This window comes from Lagopus muta, chromosome 1, assembly GCF_023343835.1.
Source record: "Lagopus muta isolate bLagMut1 chromosome 1, bLagMut1 primary, whole genome shotgun sequence".
NCBI lineage: Eukaryota > Metazoa > Chordata > Aves > Galliformes > Phasianidae > Lagopus > Lagopus muta.
The window spans coordinates 103,375,912-103,402,789 of NC_064433.1; the positions used below are offsets into that span (position 1 = coordinate 103,375,912).

Consider the following 26,878-nt stretch of genomic DNA (forward strand, 5'->3'; position numbering starts at 1 on the left):
AGCAGAGTTAGAGGGTTTTTGGATATCATGAGCTAAGAACATTAGCCAGGTGGGACTTAGGAACAGAGATTATATCTTTTATTAGACATGCTGGTACAGTTGGGAGAAGTAGAAATGTTTTCTGGCATACACTGGCTGAAATAAAAACAGGAAATTTCAAAGTGAAATACAAACTGGGAACAGTTGCTCTGATTTTAGGTGGCTATATTGGTAGTTAGGCTGTCTGAGAGAGGAGGTAAGAAACACGGAGTAAGGGAGGATTTTAGAACTAAGAAAGGCAGCTGAGGACCAAGGAGGAGGAGTTATCACTCACAGAGCCCAGAGGGACCAAGGAATGACTGTGCTGAACTCTGATGTTCTCTGAAATCACAGCACTGGAGCAGTCTCTCAAGGATTCCTTCTATCTTACAAAAAAACTTTCATTTCATAGTTATTAAATTTGTTTCGTTTTGTTTTGTTATTGTTTTGGATTCTTTTTTTTTTTTTTTTTTGCCTTCCCTTTTCTTTCCCTTCATCTCAGTCAGATCTTTGCAAGTACAGCAAGCGAACGATGCTGACACTTTCTCCCCGGTCTTTATAAAAGTTCTCTTTTCACATCTTTCCTACTTGTAAACTCTCCATCCTCAGAAACACTGTTGGCACAAAGCAGAAATTTGGAAGAAACACAGCCCTTACTGTAAAGCAAAGCCCTGCATAGTGCCATGGCAGCACCAGGGGGCAAGTGTGCTGCCATCTCCCACCTTGGCATGGGGAGCAGATGCATCTGTCAGGCCTATGTCTCTGTGAGCATCCTTGCTCTGGTTCTGTGTCTGTCTTGTCAATGGGTACTTTATAAATCTAAGCAAGGAGATCTGCTAACTGGTAAGGTACTCCTTATGATCTGTGTACTCCATCACTCTTAAAGAAGAGGATACTGCTCAGTGTGAATAAGAGTGGTGACAGATGGCTTGTCAGACCTGTGCTGCCCTTCTACTTGTTAACAGGAGCATCGATCTAAACTAGAAGACTTCATTGATGGACTTCAGCAAGTTAGCTGTGCTTTTGTCTTTATTTATTTAAGGATTTAAATGAGTGGAAGACAGATGAATTCGGACAGTCCTGTGAGAGTTTGCTATTCTTAACTTCAGTGGATGCATTTGGATGCAAAGCATCCATTCTTACTTCCAGACACTGAGTTCTCTAGGGGACAAGGGGCATTCTGTGCATCCTACCCCCAAGCAGTGATGCAGAGCTCAGGACATTAGTCAGATGAAGGGGAGGCTGGGCAGCAGGCTAGACCTATCCCCTTGGGATGAATCCATCCCACAAGGCAACAGTTGGGTATAATAAAATGTTATAATATTCCAGTAGCAGAGATTATCCACAATATTCAAGTAATAAATGATAGTCTGCAGAAAATCCACAAGATAACCAATAATATCTCTGAGCGTAGGCAATTAAAAGACTCTTTAATAATTTTTAAGTTATTTTTCATCTCGCATAATCTCCTTTCCATTGAAAGAAAAATATGTTATTGTGCCCATGGTTGGAACAATTTTAGGAATGTGGTTAGTGGGCATGGTGGTGACGGGCTGACGATTGGACTAGATGATACAGAAACCTTTCCCAACCTTAATGATCCTGTGATCCTTTGCTCTGCCACAGTTCTCTTAGGTGACCTTGATCAAACTGCTTAACATCTTTGAAATGGGTTACTGTCTTTAAATTAGTGATAATAGACTTATCTCTGCTTTCTCTTGCAGCTTCTATTTTAATTGAATAGGAAGTGTCAGCTGCTTACTTTGCTTCTATATATTACTCATGAACGGCATTTAGCATAATGTGACCTGACTTCAGCTGAAGCCTTTGGTATTCTTGTACTACTGTTAAAGCTGTGGACTGGGGAGTTCAGTTTAAATGATGTAAATGACAAGTGCTTGAGAACCTGATAGGAGTGATTATTATACTTTAATTATCTTTGGGAAGGATTTTTTATGCATACTTATTTTAATAAGAAGTTGTAAATTCATGCCTCTGCCCAAACTGGAGCAGAGTGCAGGTTTGAAGTGCCCGATTTCTACGAGGTTCCTATCGGTCAGGGTCTTTCTGATCTAGACAAAATCAGATCAAAAGTCTTAAGAGGAACCTCTCTTTCATGAAGTCTGTAGACCAGTTTCTCAGCAGACGAGAGGTTATAGGAAACTGCATGCCTATCAACAACTGCTGCCACTGAGACTTGCAGGCAACCGCAGAAATCCACAGCTCTTGATTTGCTGCTTTACCAACAGTTTAGGGTCTTTTTTTGGGAAATTAGTTGAGCTGTGAAATCACACACATTTTGTACTCATTTTATGTATTTAGGTTATTGGAAAAACCTTTTAATTTTTTTTTTTTTCCTCAATGACAGTGTTGCAGACTTGTTTAGCTTCCTCAGTTGCTCAATACCGAAGAGCTCAAATGTCAGTCTGGCATGTGGAGCTAGAGGTGGAAAGGGCAGGATTTGAGTAATGATGAAGAATTGTTGGCTTCTTCAAAAACTGACTGCATGCATCTGGCCTTGTGTATGCAATATATCTTGCAATCTAAGTTAAGATTGAAAAACCTTTAGCAAACAGTAGATAAATACCTCCATATACTGCTTTCCATAAACAGTGTGAGGTCAGTGTTATCTTCCTTTTCTCCCATGGATCTTCCTTAGTTTATGGGATTAGATTTCTTAGCCATGTACCCTGTTTATTTTCCTTTATCTTCTACTAGGAATCATAGAATTGTTTGAGTTGGAAAGGACCTTTAAAGTCCATTTGGTGCAACTCCCCTGCAATAAATGGGGACACCTGTAGCTGCATCAAGTCCCCAACCAGCCTGATCTTGAGTGTCTCCAGGGATGGGGCATCCACCACTTGCCTGGGCAGCCTGTTTCACTGTCTCACTACCCTTATCGTAACAAACTGAGCCTGTCCTCATAGGAGAAGGGTTCCATCCCTTGGATCATCTTTGTGGCTCTCCTCTGGACACACTCCAACAGGTCTATGTCTCTCCTGTACTGAGGACTCCATATCTGAATGCAGTACTGCAGGTGAAGCCCCATCAGCACAGAGTAGAGGGACAGGTTCACCTCCCTCCACCTCCTGGCCATGCTACTTTTGATGCAGCTCAAGATATTGTTGGCATTCTGGGCTCTGAGGACACATTGCTGGCTCATGCCCAGCTTGCCATCTACCAGTACCCCCAAGCCCATTTCAGCAGGGCTACGTTCTATGCTTTCGTCCCCCAGCTTGCACTGACAGTGGAGGTTGCCAAAACCCAGATGAAAGACCTTGCACTTGGACTTGTGGAACCTGATGGTGGGTTGTTAGGGTAGTATGGTTAGGTTGTGTTTGGACTTGATCTTTAAGGTCTTTTCCAACCTGAGCGATTCTAGATTCTATGATTCATGAGGTTCTCTTGGCCTCACTTGAGCTTGTCTAGGTCTTTCTGAGTGACATCTGCTATTGATCTAATCAACAGAAAAAGATATATTTTTAAAAAGTTTTCTTTCTTGTTTACTTACTAAGCAAAAACCTTTAGGTAACATCTAATTGTCATTCTTCTGCCCTAGAAGGGAACTACCATGAAACATTCAGGTTCTTTTTGACTGGAAGATTTAAAGATCAACATCCTTCAGGAATGTGTGGATATCAGAAGCTCTGTTTTGGTGCAGGGGAACTAAATGACCTCTCAAGACTCCTAGTTCAGTTTTCTGTCTCACCTACGTAGGATTGCAATATGTCTAGAAAGAACAGAAAAGATCCTGCATATAAATATCTCATTACAGTGCTCTTTTTTCAATAACACTTGAAAGGTCAGATTTGAAAGGAAAATCCCTGTGCAACCTTTAACTGCATGTTCCTATTGATACATAAACTTCCTACAATTTTTAAAGATCACAGAAAAGCCTCTAAAAAGCAGCAGCAGCAGCAGAAAAAACAGCTGTACAGTATCTGCTTAAGGAAACTTGGACATATGTTTGACTAGGAGCAGAAAATAGTGAATTTTGAGAGAAAGAGTCTTACTATGAAGAAACTTTGTGTAGATAGGAAAAGTGTATTTGTGCTTGGAATCACATGGAATTACGTGGAAGCACTGAAGTAAGGATAACAGGTATGTGTTGATAAGCATAAAGGCAAACATGCAGAAGAACAAATGCACACCAATTCTTGTATGCATGCAAAGCAAAAATGTGTCTGGTTTCAAACAGTCCTGCATGTTATATTTCTTCTGGTGGTATACCTGTGAATCAGTCTGACAGGCACTACAGAATAGGTTGACACCCATCTCGTTTCATCTCAGTGGCTAAACCTAACCTTATAAATACTTGCATTTCTTTTTCTAGCTTCAGATGAAAAATAATATTACACTTCAACTACCGGGGTGTGTGGATACTTGCAGGGATGATGGATTTCTTAAATAAGTGTAGAAGCCCAGTCATTTATTTAAAAAAAAAACAACCAAAATAACACTGGCTAAATTGAATAAACAATAATAATCTATTAATATTAAGAACGACGTGTCTTGCTACTACTTTGTCTCTGGATTGGCATCTGGTTTAGGGACATTTTGAAACAGCACTGCAGAATGTATAATGCTCAAATCTGTATTAAAAAGAAAAACAACAGAACACCAAAATCTTTCTTCAGAGAAGTTCAGGGAAGAGGAGACCAGAAAAAAAAAAAAAAAAAAAGGAAGACTAGCTTTTAGACAAGACACATGAGATAAGTTCAGCAACACATTTTACCCACTTTATATGCATTTTGTATAAACCAAAGGTCACACTTCAGGTCTATGTTAAATCATCAGATAGCTGCTTTCAAAATGTCAGCAATTCACTGCACAAACAGTCCACCAAATAATAGTTAACCAAGTGTAAATAGCATGCAGATCCTCATGTAAATTCTGGGAAAACTGTTAACTTTGGCTAAAAGTAGAAAATATTTTTCATGGAAAGTCACTTCATACACGTGAGTTGGCTGATTTAGTCTGAGCATAGCTCTGCTATAAATAATTTCAGATGTGTGGATTATACAGAAAGGACATATTTGATCTTATTAACATAGCTGTACTTTCTATCCTCTACCCAGGAGTTTCTTGTGCATAAAATTATCCTCTTTGTAGGTCTATGTCACTGGTTTAGGGAATACATTTGGTCAAACCTTTAAAGACAAAATATCTGTATAGTAACCACTATCCTGGATTTTTCCCTATATTTCATTCTAAGTAGAATGACATGTGAAGGAGTTGAGTGTTTTTCTGTTTATTTCAAACTACAGCCCTTGAGCTCTAGGTGAGACCAGCTCTACTTCTTTTGCACTGAGCTTACCTGTTATGCCACCTATCTCCTTTCTTTCTTCCCTTTCTCTTGCTTGCTTGTCAATTCCCTTTCTTTTGCTTTTTTTTTTAACCCCACCACATTTGTTCTCTCAAGGCTTCCATTCCAGGAAGCAGAAAGTATGATTTCAACTGAGGGCATGTAAAGGGAACCTAACCACCCAGCATTCTCAGGATACAGCATTCAGGATGAAGGTTGGGTGAAAGGTACATTGCTGAGCCATCTTTATTTGAGAACCCTGTCAGATTTTTTTCCAATTACTGGAATATTTTTTTCTGACAAAGGAGGCATAAGAATAGAGTTGGACTCGCTTATAATTGGAAATGCATATTGCTTTATGGTGCAACGTGATTGGAGTGTGGCTTTGCCTTGATGCACTCATGGTGATTGTTCATTCTTCTGTGACAGATCCACTCCACCAAGCCAACTTGCTTCACATCTCCCTTTTCTTGCCAACTCTGTGCCCAGTGCTTTTCAATCTCTGCTTTTCCATGGCAAGCTTATTTCTGATCATTCTGAGGAAATCTTCCCTGCCCTAGGATGGTTTTTGGAGTCATAACATCTTTTCAGTACATTTTTCCTGTCAATCACACTTCTGCCTCATAGCTGCACTATGAGTCTCTACTTTGCTTTATGCATGCCCTGATTAATTGTCATTAGTTAACCATCAGCAGGAACCACTTTTATTTCAGCTCATTGCTCTGTGATATAAGTGGTCAGGCTGGACGAGTTTGCTGAAATGTGTTATCTGGGCTTTCTAGCTCTTGAGATGCAGTTTATCTCTTCCTGTAGACTGTGGGAACTTGTAGCATGCTATGAGCTGCATGCAACTAATTAAATGAAGTATGTTCTGCACATCACTGTCTGGCCTCATTAAATTCCCTGGTTTACTCAGCCATTGGATGGGACCTTCTTCCTATCAGTAGTGGCTCGGTGAGGAACCCATGGTGGGGCCAAGCCAGGCCCTTTTCCTGAGCACTATGTAGGGAGGCACAGTGCCCACCTGGGGGCTGTTCAGGTGTCCATGTTTGAGAGAGGATCACTGCATCCATACTGGCAATTCGGCATGGCAAGCATTAGCAAAAGTAGAAGTAGGAGATCACTCAGTGAGCAGTGTCCTCGTGAGCTACATGTTGTCCCAGGCTAGCAGGGAAGAGTTGGTCCTAGCTGTATGCCAGGCAGAGCTGCCAGCTCAAGGAGCCCTCCTGAGAGTTTGTTGATACTGCCGAGTCAGGCTACTCTGCAAATGTTTATTGTCTTCCACCGTTCAAATTATTTGTGAAAATGGTGAATTGATAATAAAATACTGAATGCTGGTTTTGACCTTTTGTTCAGTGTGATATTTTCCCGAAGAACTGGTTCCTTGGGACTATAAAGGAGATGTAGACAGCCTTTTATTAGACATATAACCCACTTGGTGTACGAATGAGTTGGCTCTTCAGTGGCTAAAAATAATTTGTCTGTAAGCTTCCTGCCCGCTGTGCCACTGCTACATAGAAAAGCAGCTCAGTATTGCATGTCTTGCAATAGGTTAATGCTGATGAACTCACAGAATTAATTTCTTGATGTAAGTTTACCATCTTTCCCACAGTAACAGCTTGTCATTTAAAAAAAAATTTTGGATTTGCTATCAGCTACCTTAGTTTCAATCTTTTTCACAGAACAGCTGACAGCCATCCAGATAGTCTGTAAAGTGTAGAAACAATTTACATTTTGCTTATCAGAAACAAGTATCCACCTCTCAGAAACCTGATGAATTTCAGTCCAAGAGATGTATTTCAAGTGATTAAAGTTGGGTAAGCCAGAATGGAAATTGGTACTGGGCAAGAAGGGCGTGTGTCTATCTTGCAAAATAGATTCTAATATGGAAACAAACAAACAAAGCTGATGCCACTGCATAATTCAGCACAATTTAGATATGCTAGCTGTGGCAACAGTATACAGATTAAAATGGCTTCCAGTTGTAGTCAATTCTGCATCCTTCTCTAGTGTTCCTGTTGAACGCTATCAGCTTGCTTTCATGGGTACATACCTGCATGGGACAAAGAACATCTTCAGCCTCACTACTCTATACTCTGGTAAGAAAGCAAGCTAAACTGCTATTACAAGTGCTTGATTTCAGGATGGCATTTCCAACAGAAGTATGACAGTGCATTTTCCAGTATTTTTTTCATGTTTTTCCAGCTTTAATTTTCTTTAAAAAGCCATGCATGTTAGGTGGATATTTTGCTGACGCTCTGGTAGCTTACTCGCAGAGACAAAGTTGAAAACCATGTAAATAATTCATGTTTCCTCCTGTTGACTGTCTTTCACTAAGCATTAGATTCATTCAAATCAGTAGAAAGAACAAATAGTCATACAATCATGAAATATGAGAAAGACCTCTCAGATCCCCCAGTCCAGCCACCAGCCCACCCCCCCCCCACGCGCACTGCCCACGTCCCTCAGTGCCACATCCACACAGCTCCTGAACACCTCAGGGACGGTGACTGCACCACCTCCATGGGCAGCCTGTGCCACTGCAGCACTGCAGAGGAAATTCTTCCTCTTATCAAACCAGATGCTTCTTCTACAGAACAAAAAAAAAATTAGTTATTGCATGAAGACAATTTTATTTTGACTATGGCTTCTGTCACTATGCTGCTGTCAAGGATTGTCTTCCAGTTCACCTATTTTCTTGTAGGAAAGCAAGACTAGACATTTAAAACAGCTGTACCCAAGGTTAGTGCAGATGTGGGTACTTTGCATGCTAAGAACAGAAACAGTAAAAGATAATTTAGGCATCAATAATTGAGCAAGTTTTCTGTCACTAATTAAGCAGTCAGGTAAGCCTTTATATCTGACTTTATATCACTGCACTATCAGGGGGCCTTCCAAATGGGTTGCAGATATTTTGCTCCAGAAACGCGCTGAAATAGGCAGATATCTTAGACATGTAATGGATAGAAAAGATTACCTGGCAGAGTTCAATCCCTGACTGGGGTGATATTTTTTGTATGAAGAAAGAGAGATAATAGTTACAGAAGAGAAGGAACAGTGACAGCATGCCAGAAAAGCTTTTCTCACACTTCAAAGCATCCTCCAGAAATGCTCAGACTCTGATTTAATCATCGTAGAAAGATTATTTAATCTATTATGAAACTGGATTTAAATTTTTAAAAAATATAACTAAGCTTCTGTTTGTTTTGAAGAAAGAGTAATGGAAGCACAAAACAAGCGAATCTTTAAAGAAAACTGTCTTTTCTGAGTGACATCTTTCTGACAAGAGAAGCATCTGTCAAATGCGTATGAAAGTTGATCCTTGTGCTTTCTCTTCTTCGCTCTTAAAAAAAAAAAATACAAAGCACAATCACTTCATTTTTTTGTTCCACTGAAGATGTGGATTCACCAGGGTGCACCATGTTTTTAAAAAATAAATGGCAACCTACCCAACACCTCTGAGTGGGAAATCCTCTGGGAGGATTTGCACAGTGCAGATGTCCTCCACATCCTCTCGCCCCAGCCCACGAGACACTGATACCCAGCCTCTGCCCTCTGAGCAAGCCGTTAATCTGACATACAATCTGATTGAATGAAACCGGGTAAATCCCTGTTGGATAACAAAATGCTAGATTAGCAGTTAGGAAACCCTGTGATTAGAGAGATTAACTGCTAAAGACATCATTCCTTCCGATATAAAGCCTCCATTTTCATTTAGAGCTGGTAGCCCATGAAAAACTACTGCACTAGCAATTAAGAAACTGTAAACGTGCTGACCTGCAGAAGGGTGACTGAAGCTTAAGGTAACTGTGACAGCAGTATTTCTTGCTATTTGCTTGTTAGGCAACCTGTTTGTCTTCCTCTGAGTATTTAAGGCTGTGCCTTCTCAAGAGACACTGATTTCTTTGAAGGGAGCAAGATTCAGTGCTGTTTGTAACAAGGAGAAAAATTCCTTCTGTTTGGCCTTGTCATTTAATTAGGTGTGGGGCAACAGTTTCTAAGCAAGGAAGTGGCCACAAAGAACCTAAGGTTCCCCACAGTTTTTGGAGCTGCCTGTTGGAAATCTGCCTCCAGGCATTAAAGGTTACACTGGTCTCCCCTAGTGGCACTTGCAAATGCTATAATTTAAAAAATAATTGTTGAAATATGGTACACACTTGAATAGGCACCATTAAATTAGCTTGCTAGTTTGATTCAATATAGGCATGGTATTTAGTTTTTGCAGGTGCAGGAGCTTTACAAATCATACTATTTTTTCAAACATTTCTGCATCCCTTTCCACGTGTCAGGGAAGAGTTCAGCCCCCTGCTTCTCCGAGCACATCCATGTAAAACCTGAACATTTGATTACTATCAAATGAAAGACAAATATCAGTATTCTTTTGGGGACAATCGTATTTATATAAAATTCAATTTGTTCACAGAATAAATGTGATTAAAAATGAAAACAGGGATTGTGGAACAACCATGACCTTCATAGGAAATGTATTAGGGTTACCTTTAACAGGCTGCTTTAAATGTGAACTTGCATGTTTCTGTTTTCAGAGACGTGATAGGTAAAGAATTAGAGTTAAATCACACTAAGAGGGTACTGCTCACTGTTTACTTTTGGGATAAACAGAAAATATCTTGATATAAGGAACTGCTTTTTAATATTCTGCTAGGATCTAACCGTCTCTTTGGGCATCCAAATTCTCTAGATAACATAGCTCATACTTGACTCACTGAAAAGAGACATTTATTAGATTACTTTCTGTGCTCACACACTAAAACTAAGACATCTTTTCCTTTATACCAACAAGAAGAGTTAACAATTCATAGGGTGCAGCTGGAGTGCTCTGGACATGAGACTAATTTCTCTAGTCTGTATTTTCAGCAGTCTGGTGTTTTGTGCATGAGTAAAATCCTGTGGGAGGAAGTTTCCCATCTGTGGAAAATTCACTAAAAATTTCCCCCTGTCACTGCTTGGGAATGAAAGGACACACTACTGGCTTGCCAGAACAAAGCTTTCAACATCTTTGTCATCTCCATTGTCATCCTGCAACAAACAGTAATCCATTTCCCTGTGATATGTTTTTTCTCCCTCCGGTTGTGCTAGTTTGCTTCACCCCTCCACAAGGTTGAAATATCATCCACAGTGCTCTCATCTGGTCCGGCCTGTTTTTTGAGATTAGATTTTTTCTTAGCCTTGCTGCTTTCAGGACGAGACTGTAGGCAGCTCTAGGATGAAAAACTCTGTTTGCTTTTGGGATGTCCTAATCGATCGCTTGAAAATCTTTGCTGAAGGGTTGCTTTTTTCTCACAGTTTTCAAAAACCATGGGTTGCTTTTGCTGAATGTACAGGTTTTTTCAGAAAACTAAGTACCAAAACCTCAAAAAATCAACCAAACAAACCCACACCCATGTGACAGCTTTATTTTATAAAAAACCCAACTGGAAAAAGAAAATCTAGGTCTCTTACAGACTCTCCTTGACTGCATGTATTATAAGTAGAAGGTGTATGATATCAGTTGTGGGCAGAACCCAAAGGATATGTAAAAGCGTCAGCTAATGAATAGCTGTGTTATTTAAACTGTTCAGCAATCTGAACAACAGATGAGTGGTACAGAGCTCATCTGCAAGAGGAGAGCAGATCCAGTAACACTGTAAATGTACCCCCGTCACCTTACTTTGTGATCAGTAACCCCAGCTTTTAGCACTTTATCCATCCTTAGTAATTCTCCTTATGGGAGTCACGGTGAAGAGTCCTCCCTGCTGTAAGTATTTTGGGGGTCAGGGAAAGGGTCTGCACCACAGGGCTGTGAGCACAGCCCCCAGTGCTGGAGTTCAAGGAGCGTTTGGGCAGTGTCTTGGAGATAGGGTTTGATTTAGGGTGGTGCTGTGTGGAGCCCAGAGTTGAAAGAAAATCTTGGCTAAAGATGTGTGCTCAATAAAACGACGTGGATCTTTCTGAAGCAAACCTAACTGCTTCCAAACAGCACCTTGTATGAAACCACTGGGGAGTCGAGGGAGCGTTACAAGCTGCTTCATGCTTGCATGCATTTCAGAAAGGATGAGCACAGCGTTATTTGGTTCAGGTGTTTCTGTAATTGTGATTCATTAGGCTAATGCACAGTGCTTGGTGTCTAGCACCTGCATGCTCCTGCTGGGCTGGTGTCAGCACTCTCAGCTGTTATGTGAAATTTATGGCTCTACTGGCTAGTTCAAGATACTTTCCTTCTCTAGTAGTCTCTTTCCAATGTATTTCTTCAGCTGAAGGTGTAGTTGTAAGGGACCTTTAAATGACCCAGCAGCATGATCAGCATGCTGAGTTTTTTTGTCCTGTCAGAGCAGAATTGCCCACATGCTACCAATGGCTTGTGATACTCTTTCTCTTACTGAGCATTCCTCCTCCACCATGAGGGAGGGGAGGAATAAAAGCATGCAGTCCTTATTGAGCACAGATGGCTTGCCACAGGGTGACAGCAATAAAAAGGCTAGACAATTTTTAAGATGGCTAGCTGTGTCTGAAAGGCTCCTATGGGCTGGATGGGGGAATGAGGTGCCTGCCCCATCCTCTCAGTGTTTGTGGGGCTGATACGTGTTCAATCCTGCATACTGTGGGACAGCATCCTTACTTGTCAATATCCATGGGGACTTGAGAGAGCTGATACTGTGCCCAGGGCTTTCTAGGCAGTTTGGGGGTGTTATCTCAGGTCTTTATATCTACTGTTTTCATTATTCAGTCAGGCTGGAAACCCAGCTTTTCTCCAGATGTCAGCTTGTCCAAGCTGGAGGCTGCCATATCTGTAAGGTTGCCTCATGCCACTGGCTCTTATCAGCTGCTGCTGGTTTCTGGGCACATCATGAACGGGTGACCAATGTGTGGATTTCATCCCTTGGGCTGTCAAAATCTAGAAATGCAGGGACGAGCTTCATGTTTTACCAGTGATGGCTGTATAACGATTGCACTAATGATAACAGAACTTGAACTGGAGGAGGTTAAGAGAGGCAAACAAGAACCAGAGTTCAACAGACAAAAAATGCTCATCTTTATCAATAGATGGGGATGAACTAAAATCACAGTTGTTTGACAGGTGTAAGTGACATATCTTTAAGTAGTGGCAGTTCTGATCCTTGAGAAATTGTGACTCTCACAAGCCTGACAGAGAGCAATTAAGGGACAAGCTCAGCAGTCAATAAATGCCCCATGGGATTACTGGTTCACAGCAGTCCTGCAAGATGCAATCCTCTGACAAGGGGCTCAGAAGGGAATAAGCTGATCCTCATTTGTTTTGCAGTAGCTTATCAATCATAGTGTTGGCCTGGGCCCTGTGCACACAGCTTAAACAGTTGCTTACATATTTCCAATATTCTCTCTTTTCCACTGAGCCTGCCTTACCACTTTCTCAAGGAATTTAATGGATGTTTAATAACCCTTAGTAAGACTGCAGTCTGTTGGTTGGTAGTGGTAACATCAAAACACGGCCATTTCTGGAATGAAACACATTAAAGCCATTCAACATCATCAGTCAATATTGTATTTCTCTTTTATAAACAATGAGGATGCATGCTTGCTGCTGCCAAGACAGAGATCTGATGAGGACATTTGCTTTCCTAATGGATAATCTCTAATCAGGCTTATCTTGTACTGCATGCTGCCATGCAGGAAAAAAGGCAGGAAAAAATATTTATTGGGATACAGTGAAAAGGTCACAGTAATCATGTTTGCTGCCGTGTCGATGTGTAAGATTGTCCTGTGCTTTTTCCTCTTCCCTCAAGACAAAACAGCTTTCTCAGTCATGACATGAATTTACAATTAACATCTAAACTGAAGGAAATAGTTTCCAGTGACACAGAAGTGAAGGTGCTTTTAAAAAGATTTTTGTTTGTTTTACACAAACGTACATAGAGAAAATAAGATGAGATGTGTAACTGCGAATGGACTGCATGCATATGGGTATGTGGAGCTGGGACCTGTCTGTGAATGGTGTATGAGCAGTCTAACCAGTGACCTGAGTGTGTTTTGAAGAGGTTAGGAAAGGTCACAGCTCCAAATCAGAAAAAACACTTGGCCAAGTCCTGAAATACTAGCGGGATTTAGATGGATCCCAAAGCATCTTAGATGCAGTTTTAACTAGCTGGAATACCAAATACTCTGTTGAACCAAGGTGAGAGGTAGGTTGATTTCAAGGCCCTGTGCAGGCATCCCACATATCCATGAGTGCTCTGAGCAGTGCTGATGGCCAACGCAAGGTGTTGGTGCAGGGACATGTCAGAAGCAGGCACCAGGCCACTACTGGCCTAAAGCAGGAGCAAACAGTGAGATCGCATGCCCCTTCAACTCCTGTCATGCTCCTTCAACACTGTCTACTGTTAATTCTTTCTGTAGCTTCTCAAAAGGAGGTCAATCGGCAAAGGATTTACAGGCCATTACAGTGCTGCCATGAAAATACCAAGAGAATGAAACAGAGCAGTGGGTTGTGTTAGTGGTCTGCAGCTGCTCAGAGCTTTTGGGGAACTACATTTCACTGAGTAGGTCTCACTTAGCGTCCACCCCATTTTGGGGAAAATTTATGTTGAAGTGGATTTTATGACCTATCATGAATCTTCATTCCTGCAGATGGCAGAGAAGGGCACAGCCTCACATAGTGATGTGTTGCTTTGTGAAATCATGGCAGGATGGTTAGCTTCTTTGCAGTAAGTGTAGTTTGGTAAGGTGCCATCTGAGATTAACACAGAGATGTTCTAATATGCTGTGAGTCTTTCAAGCTACTAAAAAGAAAAAAAAAGAAGATCCAAGTATGCTCTATTTATTGTTTCTCCATGTGTTTCTATGCAGTCAGCAAAAACAGTTTCTTTTTTCCCTGTCTTTTTTTTTAAGGAGTGGACCACTAATGGGAAAGCTGAAATTTAAAAAGCAGTAAACAAAACACTACCTCCCCTAGTTTCAAGAAAACATTAATAGATATCTAAGAAAATGGAACTCAGCCTTAAGGTCTAAGCCACAGAAGAGTCATCCTTAAGAAAAAAAAGAGAAAGAAAAAGAAAAAAAAGGGGCCCGATTATAAATCTTTTATCACTTTGAACCTATTCATTTAAAAATATCTTAGCTGAAGGCTGTGGTTGGCAGAGTGATAGAGTTACTCAGACTGGAAAATAATAGCTTGTTTTTCAATCATGATGGTGGTCTGGAAGCCCTGTTCTAATTTGATGATGACATAAATAAAAGAAATTACTTTCAGAAAGACAAAGGTATGATATTATGAGATCCTATGTGAGCACTGAGGGCCAGGGGCTGTTTTTTCTTAATTACTACTCATCAACTCAGCATGTTACTGGAGTAGGGAAGATGCTAAGCTTCCCAAAAGCAAGCACTGATTGGAGCTTTCTACTGTAGTCACTGTAAAAGACTGTTTTTGCTTTCCTAGAGGCTGGCTGCTCTGAGCTCTCTGAGACAAACTCGTAGAGGATAAGTAGGAAATGCTGGAAACAGCAATCATAATTTATGTCTTCAAAGGAAGAAAAATGAGAATCTAGGAAGTTTTGAGCTAGATAGCTTAACTGTGGGTGCCTGGACACACTGGTACAAACCAACTTCTTCATAAGTAATTGTTGGAAATGAGCAAGAGTTAATATGAATCTGTCAAATCCAGGTCTTGTTAATCTGATGAATTTTCTTCTTTAACAGCTTAGTGAGCCCTGTGGGTGAGGGGAAAGCTCCTCCTCCTCAGTTTTAAGAAGTTTTTGATCCCATCCTATGTGATATTTTCATAAACAAGTAGGATGATGGGGCAAATGACATATTCATTGTGGTGGCTGAAAATGTGGAACTGTCCTACTAACTCCCAGAGCTCCACTGCCAAAATGGAGGGATTTATAGGGAAGCTGATATCCTTTATACTCTGTCTTCAACGGGCTTGTAGCATGGCTGAGGACAAACTGATCTGAACAAACTGAGATACTTGAGAATCAGTCTAATTTAAAAAAAAACCTCATTCTGTACTCTGACATAATCATTGCCTGTACACTGAGGGCTCACTTGCTTTACCCAGTCACATCAAGGCAGACCTCATCACAAAGTGTACAAGCAATGGTACTGCTTTTCAGACACGTTAAGCAGTTCTTTTGCCCACCTCCACGTGGGTGAAACTTCAAATGGAAGAGCATATCTAGTTTGGGGCATCCTGTTTTGAGAAGGACATGGAGTAATAATAGAAAGCGTAGGGCAAATCAGTGATAATGTCATGCGTTTTAGGAAATGCAATTCTCGTGGAAAAGCTAAGTGAACTGAGGTATCTTCTTGCCTATAATAATATAGAAACATATCACTTCTCAAGCAAGGCTTTTGTAAGTAATGTCATTCTTTTTGAGATTGACCCAGGCAGTCAGCAGGGGCTGCACAGAGTGGTGCTGTGAGGAAACGATAGAGGAGAGATTTCTTCACACAACCATTTCCACAAGTACTGTCTCCTTTGCAGAGAAAATGGACATGGATATAAGGCAAAGGTAATCAGTGGTAAGCAATAAGTTCCCTGGGCGAATATAAGAAGGATAATAAAACCTGACACTTTGCTGAACGCTGTAATGAACATCAGCAAAGTCTAAAGCAAATATTGTTGACAGGATTTAGTCTGACCCAGCTCCATGCACTGTCCAGAAAAGCAGTTGGTAGCTTAGTTCTCTGGTTCCTTTTTTTCCGTCTTGCATTAAGTCTAGGAGTGGTCATAGTGCTGAGATTGCCTTGAACCCATGTCCAACCACATGTGTAGGACAGCAAGGTACTGTTCCCCATCTAGAGCATTGGCTACATCTCTGTCAGATGTTATTTTTCTGGTCAAGGCTTGTTATAAATTGAATATTCTTTGCTCTATTTTCTAGGTTATTTTCATTTTGAGGTTCATGTTGAGAATAATTTTATTGGTATTAGGAGCTGGAGAATGTGGCACTGTGATGACGTCAGTGTTGTCTTTGCTTGTTCACTGATCATTGCATTTGTAATTTTCAGATTTTCCTTTTGAACATCTAGCACTTGGAGCCATGGCATTACTATATTATCTCATTTTAAAATAAATAAGAAAGAGAAAAGATAAGGAAAGTCAAGGTAGTCACAGATAAGAACCTTCAGAGAAAAATAAGGATAACTCAGTATTTTATACATTTTTGTAGTCGTTTGTTAATTGTACAGATTCTTGTTTTGGTCATCTGGACACCAGTTTCTAAACAACTGTACTTAGCAGGACTGCAATCTTTTCTTCAAAAGAAAAACAAAATAGATATCACTTCCAGAGTATTGGAAAAAAGATCCCTGTCTCTTGTTTATTTATTTATTTAGAAAGCACATACAGCAATGCATGGGGAGGGGAAGAGAGATGCAAACCAGGTGAGCATACAAATCCATCTCAAAAGAAGTAATGAGACACTTCCCAGATGATTAGTAGCAGTACATCAGTCTATGTGAGCATTTAAACTGTTGTACCTCTAGATTAAAAAAAGAAACCACAGAGAATTTCTGAAGAACAAGGTAAATGTCTGTATTTCAGAAATCCCACCACAATCAACTTGTAGGCAGCAAAGTTTTTGTTCTGTTTTTCTTCCTGATATTTCTTTCCAGGAGCCTCTCCTGCTCACGCTATGGTTTCTTTCCTCAGTGTCCTTCTCTGGTGGCAAGTAAGGATACTTGTGAATGAAGACTTTGCCTTAGTTCTTGACCTTTTCTTTAACTTCTTCTGATGCTTGAGTGAAATGCCAAGCTCCTCCATTATAGCATTGAAAGAAAGACACTGTTGGGACACAGAAATTGCATTAGACACTTTTCACTGAAGACAGAGTTTGGCCATACCCTCTGACCAAATCATGGCTCTTATGAAAAAAGGATCTCAGCACGTAAAAGCAGGATCGGGAAGCTTCCCTGGTGACTTCTATCAGCTTTGAGCAAGTCACTAATTTCTAATAGGTGAAGTCTGTAATCACTTCTTTTTTTTTTTTTTGCCTAACTTGGGTTCCACTGAAATCAATTTAATTTTGGCTTAACTAAATCTGATATTAATATTTCTTAAATTCTACACAGATAGGTAGATTTGTGATGTTCTGTTGACTTCACATAATAAAACTTACCCTTTTTCAACAGGTAACTTTCCTTCTGACCTTAAAAGAAAAAAAGATCTTCTTTTTTTAAAAATCACATGTACCTTAGCCCCACAGAATTGTGAATACTAAAGAAAACAAAGATTTCTTTGTGGCTTAGTTATGTTCTCTTCACTAAATTAATAGGCAATTCCAAAACACAGCATACTCCTCAGTCCTCTTCTTTCCTTGGAAAGAGTCTTTTTCAAATGCTTTGTGTCAAAGAAAGGAGAGAAATTACCACAAGAATGAGGTAGCTGAATAGTTGAGAAAGCAAACAGAAATCTTTTTTCTTTCCACCATCCCAATATTAACAAAGACATTTTGAGTAAGTGGAAAAATCTTTTACAATCTTCTGCTGAAATAATTACTTGTAACACAAAAAACACAAAGAGGCTTTCAATGGAAGTATCTAGCAAGGCAAAAGATCGTTTCATGCAAATATAGATTGATGCATAAAATGAAGTGATGGTAGCAGCATGAAACAAAGCTTTGACCACCTTACCTCCAATCATGCTGAATAAATCCCCCTACCAAAGCCTTTCTAGAACTGCAGAACTGCTCAGTTTTGACACATCTGGTTGTGTTATTGTTTATATATATATGTAATATTGTTGTATACTGTATATTGTTATGATAATTGGTTTACTTTGTGAAATGAGAGCAACAGCACACAGACATAGTTCTTTATATCAAATATAAATTCTCTTCTACCAGTGATACCACTGCAAGAGGAGCAGTGTTCAGTCCTTAGCCACTAACTCAGTGGTGATTTCAGTTACACAGGGTTAAAAAAAGTATAACACAGTATGATTTTGGAAGAGGAGAAAAAGAAGAGAAAATCCAACATTTCTAATAGCCAGGTATTCCAGAGGCAAAAGAGTGTGAGGATAACCTGGATAAAGGCTAGACCATTTATTTAAAGCAGCAAAGGGCTTCCTCAGTAGTGAACTCCTCGTGCTGTGCTTCTTCCTGTCCAATATGAACTTTGTGGGTGCAGTGTGTAACCCTGATTTAGCAAGTAAGCCCAAGACATCACTATATTAATGTGTCTCTGGTTGAACATATATGATCTTGCAGGTGTCAGCACACCCGTTTGTGGGATGAACTGCTGGCAAAGATCCCATAAAGCTCTACATCTGGAATTTAAAGTTTTATCTTTGAGATGTTTAATTTTTGCTCATTTGAAATTCTTTAGTATACATAAATCAAATTATAATAAATTCATGCCAGACACAAAGTGTAACAGTCATGGTCCAGGACACTGTACTACCTTTTTTCAAATTGAAGTCTGGTAATAGCCAGGACTGTGCAATTGTCATTCAAATAACCCTTTAGATAATGTAAAATGGGAATTCTGATGTTACTGGGTTTAGAGTCAATGGTATCTGCTGCGGCCCTATGCCCTCTGGAAGCAGCAGGTGAAGCAGGTATCATCTTAATACATAATTATTTGTATATTGCTTCAGACTTTTTAAAGCATAGCACCACTTATTTCCAAACTAATAAAGGTATATATTCTAACTAGCTAACTTGGCATGGATAATTTCTCTCTACTGTCTTAGTTTTAACTGAACTTTCAACATCTAGATTACCAAGTGATTCTGTAACTCCATGGAAAACAAGGAAAGGAAAATATTAAACATTTGTAGGAATGATCTTAATTGTTTACCCCTGTTCTTACCAACTTGCATGCTGTGTGTGCTCTTAACAATAGCCATCAATCTCTGCAATGTTCATGCAGGGATGATTTCTACAGAAAAAATAATTGTTAATATTAGCCTTGTTAATATGCCTATAATCAAATTTTCCAAACTGATTTGTGTTAGTCAGACAAGACAATTATCACAATGTCTTTTAATTTCATATCAGCAAAGTAATCTCATGCAGGTCATTTACGCCTGCACATAGACATTTGCTGACGATGATGTATATGAGCTTTCCAGCATCTGACTTCATGACATGCAAAGCACCCCACTGGTTCCACTCTCAACCTGAAGTAATGAATTAAAGAGATATTGAACTGATCTTTCAAGGATATTCCAATGGTCACAGATGCAATTACAACCCTGATCAATTTTATGATCATCTCTGTATCTGAAATACTGCCACCTATGAGAAAACCTATTGGAGGTGGCAAGGAGCATTAAAAGCCTGCAATACACAGGTCTTTGTCTACCTCTGCCTTCAAGAATTGCTTAAGGTTGTCTAAAAGAGCCATCTGAGATGATACTCAGAACTTTTGGGTCTGGTTATTCATTCAGAAAGTCAGAAAGCAGATATGACCAGAACTCTTTCGAGTCCTAGGAAAACTGGCTCAACATCCTATTTATCTCAAAGCTCGTGAATGCAATCAGGATACTGAACAAACATTTGAAAACTGGAATTGACCTGAATTTTTCAAGCAGTAGAGAATAGTAACATGAAGCAAATTCAAAATTCACCAGAATGCCTAAGGACTTGAAAATCACCATCTTTAGGAGCTCCCGAGACAGCCCTCTGAACAACACCAAGTCTGTAGTTGCCTTTAGAAAGGGCATGATGACATTAAACTTCCACTTACAAGGGCAAGATACTGTTCTCTTAATTTCATATTTGGATAGCCAGTCCAAAAGAGTTTCTTTAATAATATTTTCTGGGTTGTTTTTGCTTTTTTGCTTGTTTGTTTTCGACATGTTATTAAGACCACTTTTGAGGTCTATCCAAAAAAGAGAGGAGACTAGAGACAGCAACATATTTAACAACAGAATAATAAGTTTAAAGTTATGCTATTGAACTTCTCTCCTAAACAGTGCCCCAAAATGCTGCAGTACATGGCCTGTGAAAATTAAAGGAAACCTTTTACAAATAGAATGGATTTGGGGCTCCTGGTTGTTTGTTTTTGTTTTTTTTTTTTTTTGTTTGTTTGTTTTTGAGATTCTTCCTATTTGCCCTTTGGTCATTGCAGCAGGATGAAAAAGCTTAATCAGGAAGATCTCAAATCCTTCCTTACACTGGCATCCAAAAGATTGTACTAGGCTATAGAGTAATTCTAGAATCTGAATTTAAAGGATAACATGAAGTTGGAAATTTCTAATTTAAAAAAAAAAACTGTAGTTAGACTTTATCAAAGTGTTGCTACCTACCCCCAAGGACAAGATTTCTTCAATTGTTTTTTTAACCCCTTGAAAAAAAAATAATCAAACAAGCAAAAGAAAACCAACCAAACAAGCAGCAAAGGAACAAAAGGACAATCAGTGTGCTGTGCCAGACAACTGGGAGTTAACAAAATCAAAAGATTTAGACTAGATTTTATTTGAAGAGAACACCTGACTAGCTCAGCCATGAAGGAAGAAAACAAGGTTTTACTCCTGCTGTGCCTTCCTCAGTGTGAAAAACTCATCGCTGGGACACTGACATATGTCTTCTGCTGAAAGAAAAGTGATTTGTTTTTTCCTAGTGCAGTGAAGGAGAAATATCCAAAATAGTTTCTCCTAGTGAGTGAGCTGCTGTTGCAGCACATTAAGAATCTGTTTGAGTGTTCTGTCACTATTGGCTAATTGCATGAGGAGATCACTAAATGAAGGATTTTAAACTGTCAGAGTCTATTGAACGGTGACTGTCAAAACAGTGTCACAATAACCCATGGATTATTTTAACTGTTTTTCAATTATATAAACTGCTTTTCAGCTTCCTGTTTACACACGCACACACACAAAATAATCAGTAGAACTACTTGCTGATCTCAGAAGACATCAAATGCAAACAGGGCTGCTCCCAGCAGGCACAGCTAGCCACGGTCAGGTTTGGAGGTGGGGTTATGGTGTGCCAATGGAGGGGCTCAAGTTAATGTTTGAAGAGAAGGTATTTATAGACCCAATAAACTAGCAAAAAAATGTTTTTTGCAAGAACGTCACTGAGTAGGGATTTTTTTTTCTTCTACTCCTTTGTTCCCAAAGAGCTAAAAATGTGACTCTTCAAAGCTTTAATCCAAGAGAGATGACACAGAGACATGAAGCTGTGGCAGTACTTTGAGCAAATATCAATCCAGATGCAGAAAGCATGATTGGTGTGCTTATTCTGGCTGTATGGTGCAGGTGTGTTGCTAAGCCACCCTGATCCTAGCTTTCTGAAACAGTGATTGTATTCACAGAATCATAGAATTATAGAATCATTTCAGTTGGAAGGGAATTTTAAAGGTCATCTACATCATGAACTGGAACACCTACATCTCCATCAGGTGCTCAGAGCCCTGTTCATCCTGACCTTGAACATCTCCAGGAACAGGGCATCCACCACCTCTCTGGGCAACCTGTTCCACTGCCTCCCCACCCTTACTGTAAAAAACTTCTTCCTTATATCTGATCTAAATCTCCCCTCTTTTAGTTTGAAACCATTTCCCTTTGTCATATCACAACATACCCTATTAAAGAGCCTGTCCCCTTCTTTCTTACAGGCCCTCTTTAGATCTTGAAAGGCTGCTCTCATACTGCCTTTGTTCCTTTCATTCTTCTGTCTCATTCTTTCTCCATGCTCTATGCTGTATTTTTGCTTCATTGGATGGCAGACTGTAATAAGGGCAGCAAATGGCACTAAATAAAGGTAGGAGCATCGACCCCAGCCAAATCAACCTGGCAATGGACAGTTTGTGCATAACCCCATTACTTTTGGAAGCCAGTGGTTTCTGTGTGTCAAAGAATATGCCTTTTTTTTTCTTTTTTTTTCTGCAGACACTGAATATTCTGGGAGCTCTGATTAAAATGCAACAAAGGCAAAATAAAAAGAAATACTATGAAATGTCACAAGTGCACGTTTATAACCATTTTTATCCTGAAGTAGCTCTGGTTATGCTCTACTGGTACTGCCAGAGCTGACAGCCTGTTGTGACTCTTCCATCACAGGCAGAGCTGTTAACTCAGTGCTGATACACACGTGAGAGGGGACATTGACTGTTGGATCCCAGGTGCAGTTACAGGGCTGCAAGTGAGGAAAATGCAATTGCAATCACTTGTGAACGGAGTATTTTTTCATGGCCAAAGTTCAAATTGTAACAGTTTAAAAGCGGAGAGCGTTGATAAGTCAAAAATTTTTTAAGGCTTTAACATTTCCTCCTAAAGCCTGTCACATTCTGTGTTTGACTCCTGCCAGGTGCCGTGCACTTCATGGGAGATGCAATGGGCTGTGCCTTACTCAAACCACCCTATTAACCTGAAAGCACTTGGCTTTTTCTGGACCTACAGTGAACCTTGCAAATATTGTGTTTAGAAAGGTAGATTTACTAGTTCCCAGCTGGCACGCCTGCTCTTCACTTCCTCAACTGCTGGCATAACTGCTAATAAAAAAGAAAAACTTTCAAATATTTTTTTTGTAGTTAGATAGTTAGGGAAAGGCAGAACTGCTTTGTAATTCCCATTGGCAAGCTGAAGGCTGCAAGGTTGCCTCTGGGGACACCTAGACAGGCAAAATGATCACTAACAATGTGACTGTTTCCTTGACAGATGTGAAAATGTTTACCCAAAAAGTAACAGAAACTTTCTGGATTTTCCATTCATTTAGACAGTGATTAAGAATGTAGTAGAAGCTGGAGGCTGACAGATTTCTTGCACAGAGCAATGATGAAGATAAGCCCATTAGTAATTTTCCTTCTACTCTGAGAGTTCAGAGAAGCTGGATTTAATTAGTTTAAGTTTCTTCAACTGGGAAATTGCAGACAAGAGTGTTTATTTTTTTAAAGCAGGGATATTGAAGATCTTATTCAGGTCTTCACTGCTAGGAAGGATCGTTTTATGAAGAACCTAAGCTTTCAAGGCACTGTTAAAACAGGTTAAAATTCCAGTTTGAGCAAGAGAGTTTCTTGCAGTGTTTGAAGTAGGTCATAACACTCACTCACATATATGAAAGAACACTGGTAGAGAAGAACTGCTGTAGTCAAGCCATGAGCACTGCAAGTCTTCATAAAAAAAAGAACACCCAAAAGCAACACCCTGAAGCCCACTGCCACTATAAATATTGCTGATTAAAAGTTGTAAAATGAATAGAAGTAAAACACATTCTATTCAGAAGCCAGATACGAGAGAAACAATTCAAGAGGACAGCAGAGCTTGCTGGAGCATTTTGGTGATTGAGCATGAAGGCATCCACTTGAACGAGTTTTCTAATTGCAAGAGAGGCCAGAAATGGCCCCTCAATAAAACAGATCATTAACTTGTTTGATGAGGAGGAACTGCATTGTGCAAGAAAACATAAAGTAGGTGTGAAGGATGGAAAATGAATTGGTGAAACTGAAGACAGGATATAATGACATTCAGATAAAAGGTAATCAGGTTTTGCAAACTTGGTTGTTTGCAGTGGTTCATGATATCCTATGAGATGGCATTTCTATATATTTTGTATATCTACTCCAAATTGTTGCCATATGTTTTTCTGAGGCAACAACAGATACAGCCTGTTGTCTCCTGCTCTGGCAGTCCTCAGGCAAGCATAGGACTGAAGGAAACCAAACTGTTCTCCTCCCAGGGTATAGAAAACATCCAATACGGCTTGGCTTCCTTTACAACAGCTTCTTTCTTTGTTTCAATATGCAAAAAAAAAAAAAGAAAACGCTATACACTTCAACATAAATCGATATGATTTTTACTGCCACTTATGTCATAAAAGATTTTCCTATATTATAAAGCCTTACAGCAGTGAACATCATGAATTACTCAAGCCAAGTCAACAGAGTTATTCTATGAAAGGTACATATATACTGGGAGTGCCTCAGGGTGCTTTCACTGATTATGATCTTAAATGTTAATGGTTACATGGCATAAAATTTAACTGATAGATATGATCTTGTGCTATGATAGTTACTTGGAGGCGTTGTCTAATGAATTTTAAATGGATGAATTAAAATTCATTAAATATTGACACTGGAAATAATATATGCCAGCTAAAAATCTCTGGCTGTTTATAATAGGAGTTCAGAAAGTTAATGGAGCCTGCAGGTTATTTTCTGAGGTTTGTAGTGGCCCACTTGCTGAATGCTTAACCAGAGACGAGGGGAAATTTTTCTTCATGCTTTTACTAATGAGATTGCCATGAGTTTATTCAAGTTTGGTTGAAAATGAAAAGGAGGTAAACAATATTTCTTACCTGAAAAAAAAAGCAAACGTGAATTACCCAATGAAATGACAAGATGACACTTGTACATAGTGACTATTGTATTTCTTAAAATCTGCTATAGTCTGTTGCTCTCACTCTTTGCTGTAGGTGTAATTATTTTCTGTGATATGCATTTATACTGCCCAAATTTCCAGGACTTTGACAATTTGCATTAGATAAGCTTATCTCCTGCTGAAGCAAAAGGCACTTTGAAGACATTAACTGCGTTTTGGTGAGTACAACCTTTGTCATTAAGTGAACTGTTTAATGCTTTCATTGGACACACCTTTTTTCTTTCCTGACTACACAGTATGAATTGAGGGTTGTGTTCGAATCCCTCTTTCCTCTCGGATTAACTTGCCACAGTCTAACTCCGTAGATAAGGTGGTGCCAGAGGTGGAGTTGGACGGATGGGTTTGCTTACACTGTAGTCCGTAAAAGAAACAAAAGGCCTTGCATGCAAGAAAAAAAAAAAAATTGAGAAAATGAATAAATGAGAGAAGTAGAATTAAAAACAAACATGAGAATGAGATTCAAAAGCTATTTAAATCAAAAGAGACTCTATTTATGGAAACAGAAAAGTCATAGATTGTATGCAAATCATGCTTTGGATTAGCTTAGTGATAATATATGCTGTGCAGCATTTTCTGTCTAAGCTTCTTATATCACCAGTGTGAAAATAAAGCAAAAAGAGAGAAACCAGAAAGTAATACTGAAATCACCAGAATTTTCTTTCTTTGAAATTACTTTCACAGAAAAAAAATCTACAGTCCTCACATATTATGTTGTCACATTAACCTATTTAAAGATTTCCATTAGTACAATCAGCAACACATCACTGTGAGACAGCAGCAGTTTCACTACATACAGACACTGTATTTTTATATATTCATCCCTGAGTATTATGTTATACATTCAACAAATTGCTAAATAATTTAACAATCTCTCATGATCTAATGCTTTAGGTCTATTTTAATTATGATTTCAAGGGTGCATTGCCTTTCCAGGCTCCTGAATTGTTTCAAAATATTCTGCACCACTTTAGTGCTTATACTATGTGTTTTATCTGCAATAGTGCTCCAAAACTTATTTGAATAAAAACCTCCTGAGTCTTTGATCTCCATACATTCTTTACTCATTTTGTGCTAGTACTGTTCTATAAAGTTTACACTGTAACCAGGAAGTTGCAGTATGAGCAAAATGCATCCATCCTTTCTCTCTGACTTACTCCCAAACAGGGACACCTTGATTAATAAGGCGTGCAAAATTGTCTGCCTGAGTTACATCCTTTGTTTGTATACATTGCTTTCAGTGAGGGCTTGATCAGGAGCATGCAGAGTAGTCTGCACAGTCATGAGCTGCCCTCTTCTGCAGGGCACTGCAAAGATTAAGCCCAATCAATGAGTGTGGCATTAGGTCCCAGGGACCCACAGCAACACCAAGAGTCATTTGGAAAATGAAGATATCTGGTAGGATTCAGATGGCTTCCTTCTAGCTGTCTGAACAGTGGGCATGCATACTTAGCTACTTGTGAGTGCAAGCAGACACAGGCGTAGAACCACAGAATACCCTGAGCCTGAAAGGACCCACAAGGATCATTGAGTCCAATTCCTGGCTCCATACAAGACCACCCCAAATTCAAATCCTAGTCTGGGAGGATTGTCCAAAACAGAAGCCATGACTGCTGCCCTGGGGAGCCTGCTCCAGTGCCCAGCCATTCTCTCAGTGAACAGCCCTTTCCTAATCCTCAACCTGACCCTCCCCTGATACAGCTCCATGCTGTTCCCCTGAGTCCTATTCGCTGTCACTAGAGAGAGATCAGTGCCTCGACATCACTGCAGGGTGGTTCATTCCATCAAAAATCCAAAAAAGGTGTTTAAAAATGAGGCACTGTCCTCTCCAGTCCCTCAGCTGTAGCTGCTTGCTTTGACTTAGATGTGAAACCCTCTCATGTCTTAGCATCAGTACAATATAAACTACATCTCTGAGGTAGAATTCAGAATGTTCTCCTCCTCTTTCCACTCGTCCCTTATTTTTCTTGACCGCCTTTTCTGTCATTTATGTCATCAGTTTTGTAGGACTACACCTTGGAGGGAGAGAATGAACTGCTGACTGAAAATCTCTTGCCTTTCCCATCTAAACACAAACTGAGCTTAAACAACTCACTTAGAAGTGTATGTCTTTAGTTAGGTGTTACAAACTGATGACTGTCTCAGTCTAACAAGCCTGCAGTGCAACATGACCCTGTTGAAACATCCTGTTGAAGTGAACAGGACAAGAACATCTTTAGCAGTTGATCCAAACAGGGCCAAACGAGGGTCTAGAACAT

The 26,878-nt window shown here is 39.7% G+C and overlaps 2 protein-coding genes across 4 annotated transcripts in view; both read right to left on the reverse strand.

Annotated features, from left to right (window-relative positions):
* The window catches only part of LOC125688291 (claudin-8-like), a 338,757-nt gene that overhangs the window by 78,675 nt on the left and 233,204 nt on the right, over positions 1–26,878 (reverse strand). The window lies entirely within an intron of this gene.
* Positions 12,634–26,878, reverse strand: part of GRIK1 (glutamate ionotropic receptor kainate type subunit 1) — a 160,465-nt gene continuing 146,220 nt past the window's right edge. For 2 of the 3 annotated variants that reach the window (XM_048934133.1, XM_048934135.1), the window contains one exon: positions 12,634–17,084. In XM_048934133.1, coding sequence (XP_048790090.1) covers positions 16,929–17,084 — 156 coding nt within the window. In that variant the 3' untranslated portion in view covers positions 12,634–16,928. Of the gene's footprint in view, positions 17,085–24,835; positions 25,002–26,878 lie in introns of all 3 variants that reach the window. The other variant, XM_048934134.1, reaches the window with a different exon arrangement.